The following is a 24,369-nucleotide window of genomic DNA, read 5'->3' as shown; positions in this document are numbered from 1 at the left end:
CCCAGGTCCACCTACCTGTGAGGCTGGCTTCGTGGTCAAGAGCCAGCATCCGGATGCCTAGGCAATGGAATGTGGCGGGGCAGATCAAAAAAGTACATTTACCTCACCTGACTCTATTTTGAGGCTGCTCTCCAGTGTGTGTGTGTGTGTGTGTGTGTGTGTGTGTGTGTGTGTGTACATGTATGTAATAGGAAATTATATAAAGCATGTAATTAATCCATTCTAATTGGGATAACTGGGGCTGCAAACCATTTGCGGTCAGTCATCCTAATCCATTCTCCCCAAGCTCCAAAACTGTATACAGGCTTTGGTTGTCATCCTGCTAGCTGTCCCTTTGTTCCCACACTTCTGTGTGCCTCATTTTCCTCAGTTATAACATGAGGATAATAATATCAGGCTTGTTGTGAGGTATCAAATTAATTGGCTTATGTAAAGTGCTTTGTAAATCTTCAAGAGCTAGCTAGAGGGGCAGCTAGGTAGCCCAGTGGATAGAGCACCAGCCCTGAAGTCAGGAGGATCTGAGTCCAAATCTGGCCTCAGACACCTAACATTGCTTAGCTGTGTGACCCTGGTCAAGTCACTTAACCCCAATTGCCTCAGCAAAAGAAAAAAGAGCTATCTATATTAATGTTAACTATTATTATACTATGTAATATGGAGTCTTGAATTCAAATCTCCTCCCTCACTTACTTAGTCTCTCTTAATTTTAATTTTCCCTTCTATAAAATTTTGGATTCACATTAATTATATCATATGAATTAATTGATTCACATTCTATCCCTCAAAAGGAAGAAATAAAATGTAGGTGCTGCTTAGAGTCCTTTGGGGAAAAAAATGCTCTCTGTGATCCTCAGGCACCCACTGTAATTATTAATGTCAGTAATAATAATAATAATAATAATAAGTGTGATGTCCTGGGCCTTGTTCCATGAAGTGTGAGCCAAAGTAGCAGTAGTGGCTCCAGGGAGCTTTGGGTATTAAGTGGAGGTTTTGCACTTAGACATTAATGAGCTTTATTTAGTTACAGGGGCAGGGCATAGGCAGGGAAGAGAAGAGAAACTATGGCCATTGTTCTGGTCTTTTGCCTTCACAAAAATTTGGTTGAATGTGATGGATCACGATCGCTGTCTGTTTTTTGCAAATGGGAAAACCAAGGTTAAAACTGACATGGATAAAAATTAGATTTGTGGTTTTATTTAACATAGGGAACTCCCAGGGCAGGGAATCCCCGCCACCACTGCTGGTCAGCATCTTCTCCACAATTTAAAGTTGTCTTAAAGGACTGCCTAGAGTCACTTTCTATAATGATAAGTGATTTCTTCAGGTTGCATCTGACTCTCCGTGACCCCATTTGGCATTTTTTTGGGAAGAGATGCTAGATAGATTTGCCATCCATCTCATTTGACAGATGAGGAAACTGAGGCAAGCAGGGTAAAGTTGCTTGTCCAAGGTTAAACAGCTGGCAAGTCTCTGAGAGCAGATTTGGATTCAGGAAGATAAATGTTTCTGGCTCCAGGCCTGGCACACTCTCCATTGTGTCACCTAGGTTCATGGAGATATGAGAGGAATTCTGAGGTGGGATCTCTCCATCCCACTAGGCCAAAGCCTCTTTATCAAGCTCAGAAAGCAAAAACCTGGAATCAAACCTGCAACTGTCAATAGTAAAATTAGAGGCAGCTGGGTAGAGAAGGACCTAAGCAAATCCTACTCAGGCACATGCTCGCTATGTGACTGCAGGGGAATTCACTTTAACCTTAATTTTCTTATCTGTGAAATGATAGTAGCCCCTATTTCCCAAGATTGCAATGAGGATCGAATAAGATATTTGTAAACTACTTCACACGATGCCTGGCACACAGTGAGCACTTAATACTTCCTTCTCTCCCTTCTTCCCTTCCTCCCTTTCTTTCTTCTGCCCTTCTTCCCTCCTTTCCTTCCTTGTTCACCCTCCTTTTCTTCCTTCTTTCCTTCCTTTCTTGCTTCCTCCTTCCCTCCCTCTCTTTTCTTTCTTCCTTTCTTCATTCCATCTTTCCTTCCATGTGTAAAGGAAGCACCTACCTTCCAAGGTGGTTGTGTGGCTAAAATATTAATATTTGTAAATCTGTTTGCCAGTCTTCAAAGTGCTATATAAATGGTAGCTAGTATTATCAAAGGACAAAACAGGAGGTGATGTGCCATGGAAAATTATTTAGTAGAAGATAAACTCCTTTTTGGTAGGAACTGATTCATTTTTGTTTATTCCTGTAGGCTCCCTTAGTGCTATAAAAATTAACAAATGTTCACTGAATTTAATTGGCCCCTGGGCTCCCCAAATCCCTTTGTCTTCCAAGCCAGGTAGGTATCTTTTAAAATATATTTGATTGGACTCAAAGTTTTCTTGGGGACATAGAACCATCTCAGACGAGGACCAAAGACAGACAGCTGGAGCTCAGCATCAAAGTGCCTGAGAGTAGTCTTGACACTTTGCCACGTTTGTGATCCATTTTTTCCCTCTGTACCGTAGAGATGGCCGGCCAAAAGGAGTCTGTGTTTGCATTTCCTTCAGCCTCTTCACCTAGTGCAGTGGCAAGCAATAGGTTAATATGTCTGCCCACTGTGGGCTATCTCTGTGTGGGACTCTCGGAGAGCGTCGTGGCGCCTGGTGGGCAGGAAGGGGTTAATGAGCCCTGCTGCTTCCTCCCTGTGTCCTGTTACTGCTGAGGCAGACCTGCCCAGCCAGCTGAGCAACTTTCCCACCGACTACAGGAGGCAGAGCTGCTCCCCAGCTTCGCAGGTCTTGGGACCCCTGCTGGCTTCCTGGTATGGTGGGGTCTGCCCTTTCTGGGCAGGGTGGGTTGCTGGAGGGCAGAACTGGATGGATCTGAAGGCACCGGGACTGTCCCGTTCCCAACCTGCTGGGACTGGCAGGTCACTGCAGAGCCTGGTCTCTGGCTCCTGGGCTGAGCCGAGCCTCCCGAGGCTGCTGCTGCTGCTGCCGCCGCCGCTGCTGCCGCTTGTAGAGGGAGGCTGCACCAAAGGTAAGCGCTGCTGTCCCTCTCCAGAGGGCGGAGGGGTCTAGAGAGCTGTCCCTCAGCTCAGAATTGAGTCCCCAAGGTTTACCCTGCCGCCAGGGGGTAAGGGGAAGGCAGGATATAAACCTCTCAAACAGTGGCTAGTCCTTGTTAACCTGGCAGGGCTGGGGCAGGGGCTCAGGGCCAAAGTCCCAAGGTGGAGTGACTGAGGCAGGAGGAGAGCTGGCTGCGAGGGATCCCCTCATCAGAAGCCCCAGTGCTACTGGGAGGACTCAGAAGCTCCTTCAGACTGGTTAGTTCCCAATCTGCTCTCCCAGCCCCTAGTAATGTGTTTCTAAGATGAGCAGCATAAGTCTCCCGTCCCCCCTCCTATAGTGTAGAAAGCTGCTCAGAGTTGGAATCTCTCACCCCCCATCACACCATTTTCACTGAGCTGTCATTAATTGTGCCTGGTACTCAGCAAGTGCTTAATACAGATTAATTGATTCCTGGTCAAATTGAGAAACAATTGATAGGAATCCAGAGGCAAAAGGGCCTAATCCTGAATGTGTGGCCCGGATGGGCCTGAGCCACACACTTCAGAAAGCTCAAGGTCAACCTGGGACTATGGGGTGAGATTTTTTTACCTTTTTTTTTTTTTTTTTAATTCTTATTTCTCCCTCTTCCCACTCTTAATCTCTGCCTGGTTGCCTTCTGACCTCTGGAAGATCTTGGTAGAACCCCTACTGTCTTGGGGGGAGTGAGGAATAATGTGTCTCCCCCCAGAAAAAACCTTTTTTCCTTCCAGTTCTTGAACAGCAGAGGGAGAAATCCAGTATGTCTCATCTCTGAGTTCCCCTTCTCCATCCATCTCTTCTCTGCTCTGGACACTTCCCTGACCCACCCCACCACATCCCTGACCCTCTGCCATTGGGCTCCTGGCTTGTGCCTTGCCTGTTCTCACCCCATGCCCCGTACTCCCTCTCCCACTCTCGGGCCCTCCTGCACTCCATCTGTGCCAAGAAGCTGGGTGCTGGGCTGTGTCCTCTCCACCTGACAAGCCCTGGCTCAAGGTCACTGCAGTAATTCCATACAAGACTGGCTGGTGCTGCTGCTGCCGCCTTATCGGCTGCCTGGTTTCTATTTCACTCCCCTTTATTCCTGGGCATATTGTGTTCGATAAAACTCTTTGCTTTTAACACTACTGGCAGCACTCCCAGCCTTCTCCCTCCCTCCTTCTCTTCCTCCCTTCCTCCCTCCCTGCATCTCTGTCTCATTTCTTTCTCTCTGCTGCACTGGCATCTCTTCCCCTATAATACTGACCCCTTTAAACTTTTGAGAAGTTGAGGGATATGGGGAAAGGACCCAGGTACCTTTCCACCTAAGTTTCCTTCCCTCCCCACGTAGAGACTGATGGAAACAATCTCTCTTTCATATAAACATCTTCTGGGGAGGGCTTCTCCTTTGGGGGAAACCTGGGAAAGACCCAGCTGGACCCCCAGGTTTGCCTTCTCCTCCCGAGGCTGATCCTACTGGCATTTCCTGAGTTAAGCTGGGAGAATGAAAAGTCCCTTAGGTCCAGTCTGGGCTTGCTCCCTTTCCATGCATGGCACAGTGCCTGGGGCAAGAGGGTGAGGGTGGCCCTGCCACAGGCTGGGCTCCTTTGTGGAGTTATGATGCCCAACTGGATTAACTGGTTTTCATCGACGGCCTTCAGCAGTTGCGTGCATTTTGGGGGCGGGTTTTAGTATAAAAATTTTTCCCATATTTATTCCACCATCCCATCCACCCAGCTGGGAGGTGAGGACAGGCTGCTTCTGAGTCACCCACAGTGCGGGGAGGGAGGGAATAGGACAAGTTGTAGCAGCTGAGCTTCCCCTCAGAAGCCACCCCCCTGCTTCCCTCCCCAAGGACACAGCTCCTGCTCCAGCAATTCAGTGTCTATCGACCCCCCTCAGTGGCTGGTTGGGGTCTGGAAGAGGTGAATGTGAACTCAGTGGGATTCTTCTGGAACCTCAAGGTCAGGTCTGGGGATCTAAGGGAGCTGTGCTGGAGGCTGCAAAGAAGCAGTAAAAAAGGTGGGGGAGCAGGCCTAGAGGATGATCAGTGCTGGGGAATACCGAGACAGACCCTTGAGTTACCTGGACCAGTAGGAAGGCTGCCGGGGGACCACCATGACTATAATCAGGAATATTTTCATAATGATGTGGGTGAGATGGGGGACTGAGCTTGACCTACTGGAGCTTCAGGAGATCTGGTGGAAGGGTCTCTATTAACCCATCAAGGCCCCAGAATAGTCTCTTGGGGTGGTCCCTTTTCCTACTTGGAAGCCATAATGGAGGAATCTCCCAGTCCGTGTGTGTGTGTGTGTGTGTGTATGTGTGTGTGTTTGTGTGTCTTGCAGGAGGGGTTAGGAGGAGATTATCCACACTGTATAATGGAAGGGACCATTTTTGTATCCCAACTCTATTACTTTGGCAAATCATCCCCCCTCCCTCCACCCCGGGGCCTTTTTTTCTTTATCTGTTAAATCAAGGAGTGGGGCAGTTCAACTAGATGACCTCTAAAGTCCTTTACAACTCTAAATCCTGTAAGAATAGTTTCGTCTCAGTTTTAATGTTAACAGGGAGATCCATATTTCCATGTTGCTGGGACCAGGGCTCTATATTCTCTCCATTGGATCCAGGCTGCCCTCTCTAGAGCTGGTACTTTGGGAAGACACATACATAACTAATCTTTAGACCAGAGCAAGGACACTTAACATCTCTTGTGGCACAGACATCTTGGGACCCATTCTCAGAAGCGTGTTTCTAAATGCATAAAATAAAATAGACAGTTACAAATATTAGTGAAAATGAAGATGTGATTTTTTTTTTCCCTAGCCAAATGCGTGGACTCCCAGTTAAGAATCCTCAAGTGTATGAGATCAAGTGTATGATCAAGTGTATGAAAGATTATTCATCAACAAATATCAGGGCTTAGTTGCAAAATATATTTACCACTTAATTGTATGACCTTGGATACATCACTTTGCTTTTCAGGATAGCCATGTTCACTTGTAAAATCAGAGACTAGACCAGATGACTTCTAAAGTCCCTTTCAGCCCTATCTTCCATGTTTCTGGGCTTATTTTCTAGAGTGAGAAAGGTAATGAGGTATGGAAGGTGTAATGACCTGGAAGTGAAGAGACTTCAGTTTCAGTTCCTGATGACTAGCTGGGTGACCTTGGCCAAAATACTTCCCCTTTCTGGACCTCAGTTTCTTCATCTTTTAAATGACTGGGTTGGTCTGGATCCCATCTGACCCTAATGATCTATGACTATTAAGAGGCTGTGCCCAGCCCTGTAGGAAGAAGACCTAAAAGGAAACAACAGATGACAATGTCCAGACTTTCAAGGAGATGACAGATTCATGGGACCATGGGATGGGGTGGAGAGTGGGGACGACTAGACTAACATAATAAAACAATCAGAGAATAATTACATGCTGACCTGTCTGGATGCCCAAGATAAGGACTGAAGGAGTTCGGAGAAGGGAGAGGTCAGTGTGAGCTGGAATAGTCAATGGAATGAGATTTGAGCTGGATCTTGAAGGATGAGGGAGATTTGGAAAATGGGAGGGAAGAAGAGAGAGACTTGGAGGTGAAGATGCACGGTGAGAGATTTTGGAATAAGGAATATTTCTAAGTTAAGTACTTCCTTTGCACAGAGAGGGAATAAAATCAATAATCAACCATTACATTTAGCTCGCTCTGATGTAGATGAAGATAGTAACTGAAGTCAGAAACCCTGCGTTCAAATTACTGGGCAGCTGGGTGGTGCAGTGGATAGATCCACGCCCCCCAATAGGAGGTCCTCAGTTCAAAGCCCGCCTCATTTACTAGCTTTGTGATTCCAATTGCCTCCCAACCCGTCAATAAAAGATTAGTTGTCGAGGAAAGCTCTCCCGGGGTCGGGAGGTTGTCCTTAAGAGTTCTGACCATCAAGTTTCCCACTTTTTTCAGCTCCATGAAGAACTCTTCATAGCAACGGTCCTTTCCCTACTGAGACCAGCATTCTTTGTCCACGTATTTCTTGGGGCCAGAACCTGTGAACTTTAATCCCTTGCTCTAAGTGCTTTCTTTCTGGCTGGGGGAGGGGACGGCCATCCCCAGTGCCCCCAGCCATGACGACCTCAGCTCTGAGACGACAAGTGAAGAATATTGTGCACAATTATTCAGAAGCAGAAATTAAGGTACGTGAAGCCACTAGCAATGATCCCTGGGGGCCGCCAAGCTCCCTCATGTCGGAGATCGCTGACCTGACTTTCAACACCGTGGCCTTCGCCGAAGTCATGGGCATGATTTGGAGACGGCTCAATGATAGTGGGAAGAACTGGCGTCATGTATACAAGGCTCTGACTCTGTTGGACTATTTGCTAAAGACTGGCTCTGATAAAGTGGCCCACCAGTGTCGGGAGAACCTCTACACCATTCAGACCCTCAAAGACTTCCAGTACGTGGACCGTGATGGCAAGGATCAGGGCATCAACGTTCGGGAGAAGGTCAAGCAGGTGATGGGGCTGCTGAAGGATGAGGAGAGACTGAAGCAGGAACGGACCCACGCCCTCAAGACCAAGGAGCGCATGGCCCTTGAGGGCTCCGGCATAGGCAGCGGGCAGCTAAGCTATAGTCGCCGCTCCTCCCACTACGGCGATGAGTTCGGCAGGACCAGAGGATCCCCTTCTTCATACAACTGTGAGTGAGGGATCAGGCTCGATGGGTTGGGGAGGGGGAACTTTGGAGTGAGCTTTGTCAATTGTGGGGAAAAAGTACCCGCTACAGGGGATTGATATGCAGACTATATAGTCCACACCTGGCTTGTACCCTGCTACCTATAGGTCAGCTCGAGGGCAGACTGCCGTTTAACTGAGTAAGTAATTACCTAGGAAGGGACTGTATTATGTAATCTTTCCATCAGGTGGGCCGGGGGAGAGAGGTGAGTTGGTTTTTCCAGTTTACAAGGAGATATTTCTTCTTGGCTGGACAGATTTAAGCACTCTTGATAACTACTTTTCAACATGCAGCCTAAGGGGGGAAAAAAAAAAGAATATCCCTCAGAATAATGAGAATATTGGAATCTCCATCCCTTGTCTTAGAGATTTCCTTCCATTGGTTTAAACCTATATACCTAAGCAATTAACATTGTGCTCACATAGTTTATTTAAACATAGTCTAGCAGCCATCGTTGATACACATCTGAAGCAGTCTGATGGATTACTTGAGCTTGGGAGTTCTGAGCTGCAGTAGGGCTAAAAAGTAGTGATCTGATCTACATATGATAGATCCCTGGGAGTAGGCGCTATCAGATTGCCTAAGGCAGAACAAAATGGCCCAGGTCAGAAACAGGGCAAGTCAGAACTTTTGTGAGGATCAGCATTGGGATCAGTCCAATTGTTGGTGCTCCTCTTCTAGTTTGGGCAAGTTATGAAGATCCAATTTTTTAAATAACCTCAGCAAAATAATAAAGCAAATTACCAAACAACTCCTAAGGACCCCCACTCAAAGAGCACCTCACCAATTCATTCTCCCCTTTTACAAACCTCCTTCCAGCCTGTAGATTTCCTACTGGGAGCAACTCTGCCCAACCATGGAGAAATGGGTAATTATGGGTCTAGTCTTCTGGTCACGTATCACCAAGATCGATAGTATCGTAGTAGTTGCCAAGCCATTTTTTTCCCTTGGTCACTTCTCTGTTTTGTCACATTTCTGACTAGCCTTCTACCCATGCTCTCCATCCTGGAGTCTCAGCTGCCATGGCAGCTTTCCAAGATCTGTCCCAAGTCTGTATCTGGCACTCTCAGCTTGAGAGGTAACAGCTTAGTGGCAACAGAAGGCAATAGTGAGCAAACCACCTGTCCCACCAGCAGCTCTTAATTTTTGTTTCTCTTTTCTCAGCTGTGTAGAAGTGGGGAGGGGAGGGGAGGAAGAAAAGGCTGACTAAAACTTTCTTTCAAGGGCAGAAAAAGAGGAGACGGGAATATTGGGATCTGTGCAACTGCATACAACTCCTTCTATTTCCAGATTTCTCACTAATTTATTTCCCTTTGCTATGAGCTCCCCTAGACTTCCGGTGGGTTGAAATGTCATTATAAAAACAACCATTACAAATAATTACATATAACAGGGAGAGGCTTTGGAGTCAACAGTATCTGGGTTCAAGTTTTACCTCTGATTTATAGTAGCCATACAGCCATAGACAACTTTTTTAGACAAAAAAAATTGCAGGTAAGTTGCTAATCTGAGTCTGGAGAAAATAGCAGTAAAATCACAGGGGCAGATATAAATACACATGGCTGTGCTTTATTATAGAGAGCATAGTACATGGAGTTATTTTTAAGAAAAGGAAAAAAAAAAGCTTAAAAAAAGACCTGCAGTTGAGTCCTAGGTCTGATATTAGTTTTATGATCTTTGGATACATCATTCAACTTCTCTGAGGCTTAGTTAATTCTTCATCTGTGAAAAGGGGATAAGAAGACTTATCCTATAGCTTTTTCTTAAAAAAAAAAAAAAAAAAAAGAACCCAGAATATAAACAAAAGTACTTTGTAAACTCTAAAGTGTTGTAGTTGTTATTATTCATCACCTTGCAGTACATACAGCAGGTGCTTAATAAATATCTGTTGAATTGAATCAAGGCATTTTCATCAGTCAGTCATCAAGCATTTATTTTGTGCCAGATGTTATGTTTGCCTCTAGATAAACAAAGAAGAAAGTGATTTAATCCCTGTCCCTCAAGGAGTTTAAATCCTAATGTGGGATGAACTAAAGTCATATAGGTAAAGATAAATGATCAATTTGAGTGGAAAGGTGAGGGGGGAGGAGTAGGCAATCAGGAAAGACTACTTTCAGTTGGTGGTGCGTAAGTTGACAAAGAAACTGCAAAATTTGGCAATTGGCTGGATATGCGGGATGAATGAAAATCCTAAAGAGCTGCAGATAATATCAAAGTATGAACATAGGTGACTAGAAAGGAGGGAAATTCATAATGATGGATTAGTTATATTTGAGATGCCTCTGGGACAAACTGTTAGAAATGTCCAGCAGCATTTGGTAATACAGGACTGTAGTTCAGGAGAGAGACTAGTTTTCGATATATAGATTTGGAAATGATCCAGATAAAGAGAATAATTGAACCTTTGGGAGCTGATGAGGTCATCAAGTGAGAAAATGGAGGGAGAAAAGAGAAGGCCCAGGACTTCTACTGAGCCTTTTGAGAGATCATGATGTAGATGAAGAGCCAGCAAAAGAAACTGAGAAGAAGTAGAATTACAGGGGAAAGAACTAAGAGAGTATAGAATCACAGATTCCAGAGAAAATGTCCAAGAGGGAGGTTAACGGTGTCAAATGCCACATAAAAGTTGAGAAGGATGAAGATGAAAAATAAGACATTAGATTTGGCAATTAAGAGTTTATGGGGGGAAGGCAGCTAGATGGCATAGTGGGCAGACCATTGGCTCTGGAATCAGGAGGACCTGAGTTCAAATCTAGACCTCAGATATTTAATACTTATTAGCTGTGTGATCCTGGGCAACTCACTTAATCCCAATTGCTTCTAAAAAAAAAAAAAGTTTAACAGTGATTTTGGAAAGTGACTCTCCTTGGGAGATAAACTTGGAAGCCAGATTGCAGAGGATTTAGAAAAGAGGAGATGAATTAGAGATGATCAGACAAAACAAAAACCAATATTTTTTCCTAATTACATGTAAAAACAATTTTTAACATTTTAAAGTTTAAAATTTTTTTTTAATTTTTAAAATTTTGAGTTCCGCATTTTCTTTCTCCCTCCTTAAGATAATAAGCAGTTTGATATAAGTTATGTATGTGTATGCAGCTTTTTCAAGAAGTTTGGCTAAGAGAAGAAGGAAGGATACAGGCCAATTCTTGGCTAGCAGAGTAGGATCTAGTGAAGATTTTATTTTTTTTAAAGGATGGGGGAGACAATAATGTTGTAAGCAGTAGAAAGGAACCAATAAGTAAGGAGAGATTGAAGATCAGGAAAGGAGAGTGATAATGGGAGAGATATGCTGGAAAAGATGAGAGGGGATGGGATTAAAGGTCCATATAAAAGGAAACTTACTGGCTGGGCAAGTCACTTAACCCTGTTTGCCTCAGTTTTCTTTTCCATAAAATTAACTGGAGAAGGAAATAGTAAACCACTACAATATTTCTGCCAAGAAAACCCCCAGTGGAGTCATGAAAAGTTGGATATTACTGGAACAACAGAATAACAATAAAAAGATTGATCATGGCAAGAAGGAGTACCTCTCTCCCAGAAAGAGTAAACAAGTACAAACTACTTGTTTACTTCTCTTGAAGTAAACAAGGACATACTAGGGGATTGTGTCAAGAGACAGTGGGATGAAGAAGAAGAGAGTAAGAAGAAGCCTATTTCAAGTAACTTCCATTTTTTCAGTAAAATATAAGGTGAAGTCCTCAGCTGAGAGTTAGGAAGATGGGGTGGTAAAGGTGGGACAATGAGAAGAGAAGGTGTGATATGACTGTTGTAATGAGCAGGACAGAGAATCAATCAGGGAGAAATAAATAAGATTATCTTACTTCAATGAAGGTCTATTTGAGATTAATTTATAGTGTATCTGGTTAGTATTGTTTTATATTATCTCCTTTGGTCTCCACAACAGTCTTTTGAAGGAGGAAGAAGTTATTATGTTTCCCCAACTCAAAGATGAAACTGAAATCAGGGTAAGCTACTAGCTCATGGCATAGTGAGTGATAGCGTCAGAATTACATCCCAAGTATTCTGATTGCTAGTCTGATACTTTTTTTTTTTTACTATGCCACCTATCTCCCTGAAAATGATAATTGCAATAACAATAACAAAAACAATAATTCATCAAACATAAGGATCTCTAAAAGAAGGCTATAGCTGAATATGTTAAGAAATTCACTGGCATCCTGAAAGCAAAGCTTAAATGGGAAGAGTATATTTGAAGCAATGAACAATTATTCAGTATGTGAAAACATGGGGTGTAGTTCCCTAGAGCAGTTATTGAAAATAACACTTCCTCATAAAAAAAGAAAGAAGAATGAACTTGATAGACATCCTTAGAATACATGATAAATTTGTCAGAAACTTAAAGCATTTTTGAAGCAAGCAGATATGATATCACTGAGCAATAGTAAAGGTTTAACAAGTATTCACCAATGGATTTGTCAAATGCAACCACAAATGATTTCTTTTTAGAAGAAGCCTATGAAACAGCTAAGGTCCAAAAAATGGAATGTAAAGGCCCTTTAAAAGACACATCACCTAGAAACCTGATAACCACTTTCTGATAAAGAATAAAAGAAGTATCAGAAAAGGGACCAAGGGATAGGGAGTGGATTTTGGAAATGATTAGGATGGAGTGGTATTAATTCAGTCTGGCATCATTGCCACTCCAGAAATTATAGAAGAAATTACAGAATTACTTAAGAAGCTAACGTGAGCAATATTGCTTATGTAGGGAAATTTTCCTTCCTGTTAGAAAGAAATAGCACCCACCAAGTATTTAGCAAACCATGACTTGGTGGTTACAATAATGTTGACGAAGCAGGGAAAGAAAAATGGCTATCAGGCAGGTTTATTGTTAGAAATAAGGGGTTTATGTGAATGATTCAGGATCAGATCATCACCTTGAAAACTTACAGGAAGATTACTCTTAAGGAGCCCAAATGTATTGAGCAATGCAGATTATATAATGCATTGACAGAAACAGCAATGTATCACTGAAGATTGAAGAAATTTATCATTACTAGCTACCTAGAAAGATAAAGCCAAGAGGCTGGGATTACACACCAGAAGCTTATTTTATTTTATTGCAAAGGGGCCTTTGGTCTCCTTCCCCTTTCAGCTCATCTGATTTAAAGATGAAAAAGTGTTAACTTCCAGAGATGACTTCACAAAAATATGAACATGTTTCTCTGAATGAGATGAAAGACAGAATCCCATTGGCTGAAAAACTTTTAAAACATAGAGATCTGGCTAAAGAAATTAAAACCCTGTAAGAACAGGACAAAGCAAGTTTATCTTCATCATCCAATCTGTTACTAGAGTTTGACCTGAAGATGCTTTCTGCAGAGGGTGCTCTTATACCCAATAATCTGATTCAGTTATAAAAGGCAGTCACTTTATCCACCTGCCCAATTAGCTGTAGAACACCAAACATAAAAGAATAATAGCAAGATAAAAACATGTCACCTCTAGATGATCTTTAAAGATAACCTGTCACTTTAAATTGGAGAAAGAATTCAGGCCATGAGAAAGAATTGCTGAGGATAAATGAAAAGATCTTCGTTTCTCCCTCCCCCCTCAACTTCTACTATGATATATAGTAGCAGAACTAATAGCCTTGAGAAAATCATCCCATAAGCAATTGGAGTCAGTTCAAGAAGAAAATTCTAAAACCTTGGTAGGTGACCAGCTTCAGAATTACAGTCCTGAGAGAAAAGAGTTTCTATCAGTTCTAGGTGCCTGTTCTTTCCAAAAGAACACAACAGTCCCCAGTTGAGGATTGTAACTGAAACTCAAGTTGGAAAAGATAGAGATGACAGTTTCCAGGAAGAGCAAACCCAGGATATCCATCTGTGAACTACCATGCCCCTGAGCAAGTCTAGCTCAGCAGTGGTGGAATCTACCCAGCACAGAGCTGGAACCCATCAAAGAACAGAATAAGGATAAAAGAAGAAGCAAGAAGATCTTGCACCAATTTCTTTGGCTGCTTGTCTGTATGTATTCCCTACATGCATGCCTTAACACCAGAGATCTCTGGGCTCAATCTTCCAACAGATGCTTTGCATATATATGGGAAAATGCTCCCCATGTTTATGGAGGGAGGAGAGGGAGTTTTGTAGCTATTCTTACTATGCCACTTTAGGGAACGCCATCACTTTAAAGTTATTTATGTCTTCATTTATATAAACAGAGTTAAATTTGCCTGTTAATGGGGTAATTGCACCATCTGGGGCTCATGAGTTAGAATTTTGGATAGGTGACTTCACAAAGATATACCCCTTGGATATACCCAAAGGAGACCAATCTCTGAGTGTCATTATGAGTTCAGAGACATATATATATATATATATTTTTAACAGATGACAAATCTCCACTCTACAAATTTAAACCTCCAAAAGAGAGAAAATAAAATATTTTGAAAAATGAACCAATGAACTACACTAAACTTGGAGTATATTTATAGACAGAACAGTTGATCAGAAACCAGGATCTAGCATTGATCCATAAAAACTTAATAATGCTGTTTTAATGGATATCATTATGTTATCCTCATGCTCTTCAAACTTTTAAAACACAGGGATCTGGATGAATAAATTAAACCGTGTGTGACCAGGATGAGGCATAGTTCATCTCCATCATCCAACCTGTTACTAGAATTGAACTGAAGATGCTTTTTACAGAGGGTGATCTTATATCCCAATAATCTGATTCAGTTATAAAAGACAATCACTTTATCCACCTGCCCAATTATTTGCAGAATACTGACATGGAGTCACTAGGATTTGATAAAAACTTTCTCAATTTTTTTCTACTGCAACTTCTTTCCAGAAAGATGGTAATAAGAACATTTTAATAGAAGGTATCCAAATAGTGTTTTTGATCTACTATTGACTTTAATTCCCATAACCATTGTCTGAGTATGTACTCGTGTTTTTGTTGCTTAGTCATTTCAATTCTATCTGACCCTTTGTGAGTTGAGAGTATCTTGGCAAAGACAGTGGAGTGGCTTGCTATTTCCTTCTCCAGCTCATTTTACAGATGAGGAAATTAAGACAAACAGAGTGAAGTGACTTGCCCAGGATCACACAGCTATTGTCTGAGCAGGAAAATGAATGAGTCTTTATGAGTCTAGGTCAGGGCTCTATCCACTAACCACCCAAGGTAGGTCCAATGTTATTAGCTATATTTTACAGGAGTGTCGGGCATAAAGATTAAGTGACTTGATAATGATCACACTGCTTCTAAGTGTGGGAGATGGCTTTTGACTTCAAGTCTAATACTGTGGAGTCTCCCCAACTCAGACTTTTGCCTATTTCAAGATGTATTTTGAACATTTTGACTATAACAAGGATTTGGAGAGTCTGAAACCTTCCTTCCCTGTTCCAGCCTCATCTTCATCTCCTCGATTCACCTCAGACTTGGAGCAAGCTAGACCCCAGACCACAGGAGAGGAGGAGCTCCAGCTGCAGCTGGCACTGGCCATGAGCCGGGAGGAGGCAGAGAAGGTAATGTTATCATGGAGTCACTAGGATTTGATATGTATGTGTTGAGGAGATAGACAGGAGGTAAGGGCAATCAGAAAGCACCTGCTTTACAGAAGGGAGCCCAGGTTAGTTTTCTGAGGCCGCTAGGTACCATGCTATTATAGCCAGAAGGTGATTGGCACAGAAGGAACCAGGCTAGGTTCAAGTATTTATAGACTGGAATAGCCCCATCCCCATGGCCCCAGCCCCAGGTGTGTCCAGTATGTGCCCATTTGCTGCTTCCTTCTGCTGTTGGACTTTTCTTTTTAAAAAAAAAGTCACCTTGAAAGGATAAAGGGCTTCTCTTTGAACCATCCAAGAGCAGAATCCTAGCAACCTCATGCTTGTTTGTCTCTAAAAGTTTCTTTCTGCCAATCACCATGACCTGAAAGGATTCAGGGACCTTCAGGGACACGCAAGGTACCTTCCTAGGATGTCTGGGAAAAGTGCCAAAGGGCACATCTCTCAAAGAACACAAGAGGGAGACAACTCAAGGATCTTTTATGTCATTATTCTTCCCTGTTCCCAGACCAAGGCTTCATATTCTTTTTGCAGATCCCACCTGACAAATCTGAGCACAGTGTGGAACAGCTTCTTGCCCAGGCAGGACTACCTACATTCACTCAGCAAGGGTTCAGATGCGGTTAATAGAAAAAAGAAGATTTAAGGGGTGGGAAGGGAGCATTTTGACACGTAAAGCTTGCAAATGTATACAAAATAATGTGCGAATATACTTTTTTTCTCCTTTCCATTAGCCTAAGGCTTGGGCAATTGACATCACAGGACTGTAGCCCAGCCCCTCCCCCCTTCTCTTTCCTTTCCCAATTTCCTTCTGCCCTAATACCTTCTGTCTCAAAACAAGGCTCTTTGCTCCACAAGGCTATTTCTCCTCTACCATCCCTGTGCCCCATTTCCCTTCATTTCCCATCTTTTTTCTCTCCCTTCTCTAGGTTCCCTGGACATCATATTTCCTATTCTAGCTGCCCTTTACCCTTTTGTCCCATATCTCACCCTTTTCTATCTCCCACTTTCCTTTTGCCCATATCTCATTCTACCCTATTCTCACCTTCCTCCTACCCCATTTCTCCTGCCCCATATCTCACTCTGCCCCATTTCCCATCTTCCTCCTGCCTCATATCTTACCCTACCTATCTCCCACCTTCCTCCTACCCCATATCTCACTCTGCCCATCTCCCACCTTTCTCCTGCCCCATATTTCACCCTATCTCTTTTCACTCTCTTCCCCCCAGCCTCATCTGTTCCCTACCACTACCCTACCTTCTTTCTGCTTTCTCTTCCCATATCTTCTACCCTCTGTCCTTCCTCTCTCTGCCCACCCCTTCCAGCACCTTTGCACAAGACTGAGAACTGAAAGGGTGGGGGAAGGTGAACTGAACCAAACAGGAGAATGCCCATTTCATTCTCTTCTCCTTCATCCCCAACAGCCGGTCCCTCCAGCCTCCCACAGGGACGAGGATCTGCAGCTACAGCTGGCACTGCGTCTGAGCCAGCAGGAGCATGAGAAGGTAGTGGAGCCCCCAGACCCTACTCTGGGACTGGTGCTGGTGCTGGTGCTTCTGGGCACTAACAGGGCTCCTCTCTGCAGCTCCTCTTGGTTTCACTTGGTATTTCTCCAGTTCCTTCTCGCTCCTGCTTGGCTCCTTAACCACTTTGTCACCTAGCCTGGATTTTTCCCTGCTGCCCTCCCCGCCTTCGCCTCCCCATCCCCACCCCTGCTTTCTCTTCATGTCTGCAGGCTCCTGGTGGATCCTCTGGGGAACTGAGTGTTCTCCTTAGCCTAACATTGGATGCCCTGGGTTCTAGGGCCCTGGGTCCCAGGGTCCCCATGGCTCCCAAACTTAGCTGGTTGCTCCCCCTGCTCCACCACCAATCTGTCCCAACTGCAGGAGGTGAGGTCCTGGAGGGGAGATGACTCCCCCTTATCCAAAGGCGCTGGGGGCCATGGTCGCCGGGACCAGGACCCCGAAAGAGAAGAGGAAAAGGAAGAAGAGAAACTGAAAACTAGCCAGGTTTGTGAAGAGATGGAGGTCTATGAAGGGGAGGAAGCATGCTGGGAGGAGGGGAATAAGGAATTGAGGGATAAAGGAATATAATGGTCATGGGGGATATGCAGAAGAGGCTGGGGCAGAGGGTCAGCTTAGGGGCAGTGCCATCCTCCAGGTTCTGGGGGTGCTACTTAGCTATGGTCTAAAGGAGAGGACCCTCAGCTGGGCCTCAGACCATTTTCTACTCACTGTGTAACCTTAGACTCTGCTCTGCTCTGAGCCTCTCTGTGTCTTTCATAAGAAACATGAGTAAGCTGGACCAAATGACCACTGAGCCCCCTTCTAGCCTTGGCAGTTGTGACCTCGGGACTCCTGGGCTACTATTGGATTGGACTAGTGACAAGAGGAAAGTAGGTAGAAAAAAGACACACCAGTCAGCTGGAGATTTCATGAATCCAAGTTAAAGCCATGTTGGGGTTGTTGCCTACCTCACAATAATGACCCTCCCCCAAGTCTACCTCTGAACTAGAACTTTTTTGTGAATCTTCTCCCCTCAAGGCCAGCTTTAATTCTTATTTCAACTAGATTTTTTTCCCTCTGATAAAAATGTTAAAATAAGGAAGTTCATGCTATGACTTCCTTAAGCCCTAAACCTGCCTAGGGATGGTCTTGGGTAATCAGTAATCATTTACTGAGTATCTGTTGTTTGGTGTGATCTTGGGATAAAAAAACAAAGGAAGGAAACAGTCCCTGACCTCAGAGAGTTTACATTATATAAGAGTAACAACACATAAATATGATGTGTGTATATGTTTATGAAGGATATTTTTAAAATGTGGGGGCAACTACATGGTGTCTAAGTTCAAATATGGCATCAGATTCTATTGCTAACTGTATGATCCTAAGCAAGAAACCCAGATTGTGTGTGTGTATAAACATACATATACATATATAATACTCATGCATATATTCACACATATACACATACATATATATGCACATATACATAAAATATCTCATATATAAATGTATATGTGTGTGTGTATGTGCCCTAGCAGCTGAGGAAGAGGAATGGTAGAAAAAGCTTCATATTGGAGGTACATTCTGAAGCAAGTAAGATTTTAGATTTGGAGGTAGTGCTTTCCAAGCAAAGGGAATGGATAGATAGCCTGTATAAAAGATAGGCTCTTACCATAAGAATGGATCAACAAGGAGACTAGTTTGATAGAGAATGTGAAAGGGGATGATGCATAATGATGAGTGAGAGTCTTAGAGTGAAGACTGGTCATGTCCCAGTAGAAAAGGCCTTAGATTTGTTAAGTAAATCCCACCCCACCCCTCAGGCCTGTTTTCATCCTTAGAAAATGAGGTTAGACTAGATGATTTCTTCCAGCTCTAGGACCTATGACCTTAGGATACTTCTGCTGACTGTCCTGTCTTCCCCTGCTGATGGGAAGGGAGAGGATGGAAACAGAGAGAACAGGACAGGAAAGGGTTGGGAGCTACTTGTCCACCAGAAGGTACAGTAGAGGTGTTTAATAAAATAGTGGAAATGAATAAATATAAAGGTTGAAGTTCTGTGGCTCTGAGCTCCCAATTCCCAGGTGCTCAGCTGTCTCTTCACTGTCCTTCTTTGTAGTCTTCCATCCTGGACCTTGCTGATATCTTTGGACCAGGACCAGCTCCACCCTCCACACACAGTTCTGCTGACCCATGGGATATCCCAGGTGGAGTAGTCAGGGAGAGAGACATGCAGACCCCGACCCTCTGGGATCTAGAGACACCTGGGACCTCCCTCCATAACCAGTTTCTGGGGTAGACCTCCCCTCCTTTCTTTCTTTCTCTCTCTCTCTCTCTCTCTCTCTCTCTCTCTCTCTCTCTCTCTCTCTCTCTCTCTCTCTCTCCTTCCCTCCCTCCCTCCCTACCACTACCCTGCCTCCTTTCTGCTTTTTCTTCCCATATCTTCTACCCTCTGTCCTTCCTCTCTCTGCCCACCCCTTCCAGCACCTTTGCCCAAGACTGAGAACACACTCTCTCTCTCTCTCTCTCTCTCTCTCTCTCTCATAGGAATTTAAGTGATCAGAAGGGGAAATGGAAGACTCCAAATTTCTCCCTAGTGTCTTAGTTTTCCCACACATGAATTGATTACCAGCTCCTCTCTGATAAGGAATGTGACCAAGATAGAAAGGAGGGAGGGAGAGGGATGAAATATGGAGTGGAGAGAAGTAGTTGGGGATGGAGATAGAAAATGATGAGGTATCCATGCTGTTCTCATTTTAGGTCTCAGGTCTACGGTAGAACCTGTTGGCTCCTCTTGGGGACCCTCGGCAGACCCCTGGTCTCCAGCACCTTCTGGGGATCCTCTGTCTCGGAGCCAGCCTTGGGATTTGTCCTCTGTTCTCTCATCTTCGGAACCCTGGAGGCGGACACCTGGGCCACCCCTGTCAGTGGATCCCTGGGTGAAGGATTCCCCCCATCACAAGCCCTCTGGCACAGGGACAGACCCTTGGGGAGCTAGCTTGGACACTCCCAATACACCCAGTAAGTGAAAGCCTATTGTCCTCCTAAACCATCCAGTCTGAAAGTAGAAGAGGGGATGAGGTGGAGAGGGACTAGTACTCCTGACTCCATTCCCTGATCCCAAAGATTTGGCTCCTGGGGTTTAAATCTTCCTACCTTCAATGCAGTGAGGGGTCTCTCTAGGGAGGATGTGCAAAAGGGGTATGGAGGGAGTTTCTCCAGACAGATCTTCTTCCCATCCCCCCTCAAAAGAATACCTCATTCATCTCTTGGAGGGTACAGACCCAGTGTCCTCTTCCTCCTTATCTGTCCATCTGCCCCTCCCTCACACCAGCAGCTCTAGGTGGTTCAGCCTTTGACTTATTTGCCAAACTTCCAGAATCAACTGAAGCCAGAGAGGGGCCTGAGAGTGCCCAGACCCTCCCCTCCGTGCGGCCTGGCAGCCCTGGTAAGCTGCAGGGGAATAGCTGGGAGAAAGGTGGGGATATTGCTAATGAGAGGGCTCTAGGAAAGGAATAGGATGGGATGGGGAACAGGGCTGAGGGGCAAAGTGTGAAGTACAACTGAAGGCAGTGGAGCCCTGATGGGTGTATCCAGACAGCTTGGATAGGAGGTTACTGTTTGCTAGCTAACAGAACTCTGGACCTGGCAATCTCTGTGCCCTACCCTAAATCTCTATTTTCTGACACTCCCATCCCTCCCCTTCTGCGAGGCATTGTGCTGTAATGAAAAGGGGTCTAGATTTAGTTAGAGAATCTGAATTTAAATCAATGCTCTGGCACTGTCTCAATTTCTTCACCTATAAAATGGAGATAATAATATCCCTCATCAGGAAGAATTGTTATGGAGATCAAATGAGATAATATGTGTAAAGTTTTTTGTAAACATTAAAGTGTTACATAAATGCTAGTTTTGATGCTGATGGGACAGCAAGATGGTGAGATGGATAGAATATATCATATACATATATGTATCTGTGTATGTATGTATGTGATTGCAAAATATGTTTTAAAATGCAGGAGCATCTAGGTGCACTAGATAGAGCACTGGCCCTGGAATCAGGAGGACTTGAATTCTAATCTGGCTTCAGATACTTACTAGTTGTGTGACTCTGGGCAAGTCACTTAACTGTTTGCCTCGGTTTCTTCATCTATCAAATGAACTAGAAAAGGAAATGGCAAACCACTGCAGTATCTTTGCTAAGAAAATCCCAAATAGAGTCACAAAGAGTCATACTGAAATGACTGAATGACAGTAATGATGATGACACAAGTTATTTAAGCTGTCTCAGCCCTAGTTTAGACTAAAGGGATAGATCTAGATGGTGTCTGAGATCTCGACCAATCCTAAATCCATGATGCTGCAGTTCTGTCATTTCTTTCCCACTGGCATCTGAGCTCCCTCTATTTTTTTTTTTTAGACTTAGACCTCTTTGGAGACCCTCTCCCTAGCTCCAAGCAGAATGGTACAAAGGAGCCAGATGCTTTTGATTTGGGAGGACTTGGTGGGGCATTGACTCAGGCAGGCAAAGATGGTCGAGCCTGCCAGACCCCTGAGTCCTTCCTGGGACCCTCAGCCTCCTCTCTGGTCAACCTTGATTCACTAGTGGTGGCCCCACAACCTCCGAAGACAAGGAACCCATTTCTTTCAGGTAAAGTAGAGAAATGATACTTCCTCCTTTCTCCCTCCCCCTTCCCACTCCAGTCTGTCACCCTCTTCCCTTAGATTCATACCTTGAGATTTTGAAATCTGGGAAATGGGGTGGGAGAGGCAGGGACAAGGCATAGGAGCTCCCCTGGCATTTGGCCAGTGGAGGGTGGAAGGATCTCCCAGGTTGCCAACATCACGGAAGTGGGGAGTAGTTCACCTCAGGTGTGGCTGTCAAGGAAGTGGGGAAGAATTCAGCATTCTCTCAGTTTCAACACCCTGAGCATACACTCCATTCATCTTACCCTAATTATGTCTCATGTTTTCCCTTATCCCCTTGGCAAAATAGAGTCTACATTTTCATTCTACCCATGGCTTCTGTGCCAATATCTGACACCCGCCTCATTAAATCCAAGTTTTTGTCTCCACTTTCCCCACTTCAGAACTCAGGTTCCTGATCTGTTGTTTTTTTCTTCAACAGGTCTCAGTGCCCCGTCCCCCACCAACCCATTCAGTTTGGGTGAGCAGGGAAAGCCAACTCTCAACCAGATGCGGACGGGATCTCCAGGGCCCAATCTGGCCTCCTCAGTGCCTATGGGTGCTCCCGTAGGCTCAATGACCTACAGCGCCTCTCTGCCCCTTCCCCTCAGCAGCGTTCCAGCAGGAATGACCCTTCCTGCCTCTGTCAGCGTTTTCCCTCAGGCTGGCACCTTCCCTCAGATGCCTGGGACCTTGCCTCAGCCCCTGCTCCCCATGTCTGGTTCAGTGGGACCCTTGAACCCCTCTTCTCAGCCAGGCACCAACCCTTTCCTTTGAACTCTGCCCTCCTCTTCTCAGCTCTGACTTCTGTCACCTTCTTCCCGCCTTCCTGGAAACAATTTCCAGTCTCTTCCTATTGCTTCTCTGCCTCTGTGCCCCGGTCAGCCGCTGGCAGCTGACCAGAGCTTTCCCTGCCCCTGCTTAAGGGGCTGGGGTAGTGGATAAGGGGCACTGTCCCCATCCCACTTAGGTCAGTATGAATGTTGCCTGGATGCTTTGTTCCCTGTCCCATCTCAGGAGTGGGAGAGGATCTTAGGGAGCTCAGGGAAAGAACATCCTAGGAGCCAGAATCCTCTAGGTTTTGTTTGGGCTGGAGGAATGGCTTTCCAGGCTCCAGCTATCCCTTGAAGGGGCTCATGTATGTATGTGTGAAGGGCTCCGAGATACCACAAGTACTGTAGTGCATAGCACAGAAGAAACCTGGTGACCAGAAGCCTTTTGGAGCCATGGCAATGGTCCCAGAATAAATACATGAATTAGCACGATAGAACCAAGTTGCACTTGTGGCTTTCCTATGGTGGTAAGCGGGTCTATGGTGAATGTCTCTCCATGAAAGGGAGAAGGAAGTGGGCATCAGGGGTGGGCATTCCTTCCGGAGTTCCTTTTCGGCATCTATCTCCCAAAGCTCTTTGAGGTGTGAAGGGGAGGAGAATGGGATCTGAAAAGTAGAGATCAGCTCTTGGATTTGCATAAACTGGGCATGTCTCTCTCAGAAAGCTTGGCCCATGAAGATGCTTTCTCTTGGTTGGATCTCCATTTGCCCAAGGCCTGAACTTCACTCTCTGATACATAGGGATTCTTAGAATTAAAAAAATTTCAGGTTATTAGAGGTAAAAACTTTGGGAGATGGATAAGATAGAGACAATGCAAGAAAAGTAGAAGGCATTTCCCTTCTTTCCAAGTAATTTGTAGAACTATTGGGAAGATAAGGTATGGAAGCCCCAAAACTTGAAGTGTTCCATGGATTCATCATATGAAGATTCTCCTCATCAAAGCAGATAGAAACTTTTCTCTTGGGTAACTCTGGTCTCCATTCTTCCATAAATCCTCTCTTTATCCACTCAGTATGCTGGAAGATTACCTCTAACTCTTTTAATATCTTTCATAGCTAACTATGCAGCTACATTATTCATTCAATAAGTATTTATTAAGTGACTTCTTTGGGCCAGGCAGGCACTCTGCTAGTTGCTGGGAATAATACAAAGGAAAAAAACCTCCCTGTTCTCAAGGAGTTTTCACCATATGGAGAGGGGAAGGGAGGTGGGGAGAAGATAAGTACTTATAAGAAATCTATGTATATATACATATATATGTAATTTTGAGAGAAGAACAACATATACAGAGATAATTAATTACAATATAGGTATATGTATTTGGGGGCAACAAAAAATTTTCATAGATAAGTAGTTATTTACAAATACATATACTATGTAATTGGGGAGAACAATGTATACATAGATAAATTACAAAATATCTCTATAAAGAGAAATGTAAGTTGAGGTGGAGGAACAAAAGACATAGATAAGTAACTACAATTATACACATATATAATTTGAGGGAACAAAGTATACACAGATTACTATATTTGTATATTTAGATACATATGTAATCCAGCAAGATAACAAAGTATCCAGTAATTAAAATGTATTTGTGGAGAGCTCCAAGATACCACAAGTACCATAATGCACAGCACAGAAGAAGCCTAGTGGCCGGAAAACTTTGGAAGCCATGGCAATGGTCCCAAAATAAATACATGAATTAACATGTATTTAGGTAATTATAATATGTCTATATATACATATATTTGTAATTTAGCAAGAAATAAGGTATACACAGAAAAGTAAAAATGTTGATATATGTATAATTTGAGACGTAACAAAGTAGTCAGATAAGCAATTATAACATACCTATGAACATACAAATACACATGTATGTATGTATGTCTGCATTTTTAGGAGGAGAGGAATTAAGGATTGACTTTTCATAGGAGTAGCATAACCTGGGCCTTGAAGGGGGTGAAGGATTCTAAGAGAGGAAGATGATGAGGGAGAGCATCCCAAGTATGAGATCCAAAGGCATGGAGGTAGATGATG

General features: G+C 44.1%; 1 protein-coding gene across 9 annotated transcripts; it reads left to right on the top strand.

The window, feature by feature from the left end:
- The first annotated feature begins 1,523 nt into the window (after positions 1 to 1,523).
- On the top strand, positions 1,524 to 22,766 carry EPN3 (epsin 3). 9 transcript variants are annotated; one of them, XM_051994312.1, is made up of 10 exons: positions 1,524 to 3,017; positions 6,994 to 7,725; positions 15,148 to 15,266; positions 16,730 to 16,810; positions 17,192 to 17,314; positions 18,930 to 19,017; positions 19,571 to 19,831; positions 20,145 to 20,258; positions 21,231 to 21,461; positions 21,939 to 22,766. In XM_051994312.1, the coding sequence occupies exons 2-10, from the start codon at positions 7,155 to 7,157 to the stop codon at positions 22,271 to 22,273; spliced, it is 1,923 nt and encodes a 640-aa protein (XP_051850272.1). In that variant the 5' UTR covers positions 1,524 to 3,017; positions 6,994 to 7,154; the 3' UTR covers positions 22,274 to 22,766. The 9 variants fall into 9 exon arrangements, with proteins under 9 accessions (XP_051850272.1, XP_051850273.1, XP_051850271.1 ...); XM_051994313.1 differs by lacking the exon at positions 1,524 to 3,017 and adding an exon at positions 3,112 to 5,010; XM_051994311.1 differs by lacking the exon at positions 1,524 to 3,017 and adding an exon at positions 3,112 to 5,068.
- The last annotated feature ends 1,603 nt before the right edge of the window (positions 22,767 to 24,369 follow it).

This window comes from Antechinus flavipes, chromosome 4 (assembly GCF_016432865.1).
Source record: "Antechinus flavipes isolate AdamAnt ecotype Samford, QLD, Australia chromosome 4, AdamAnt_v2, whole genome shotgun sequence".
NCBI classification, from domain to species: Eukaryota; Metazoa; Chordata; class Mammalia; order Dasyuromorphia; family Dasyuridae; genus Antechinus; species Antechinus flavipes.
The sequence above is the reverse complement of the archived record's forward strand: the minus strand, read 5'-3'. Positions and strand labels throughout refer to the sequence as shown.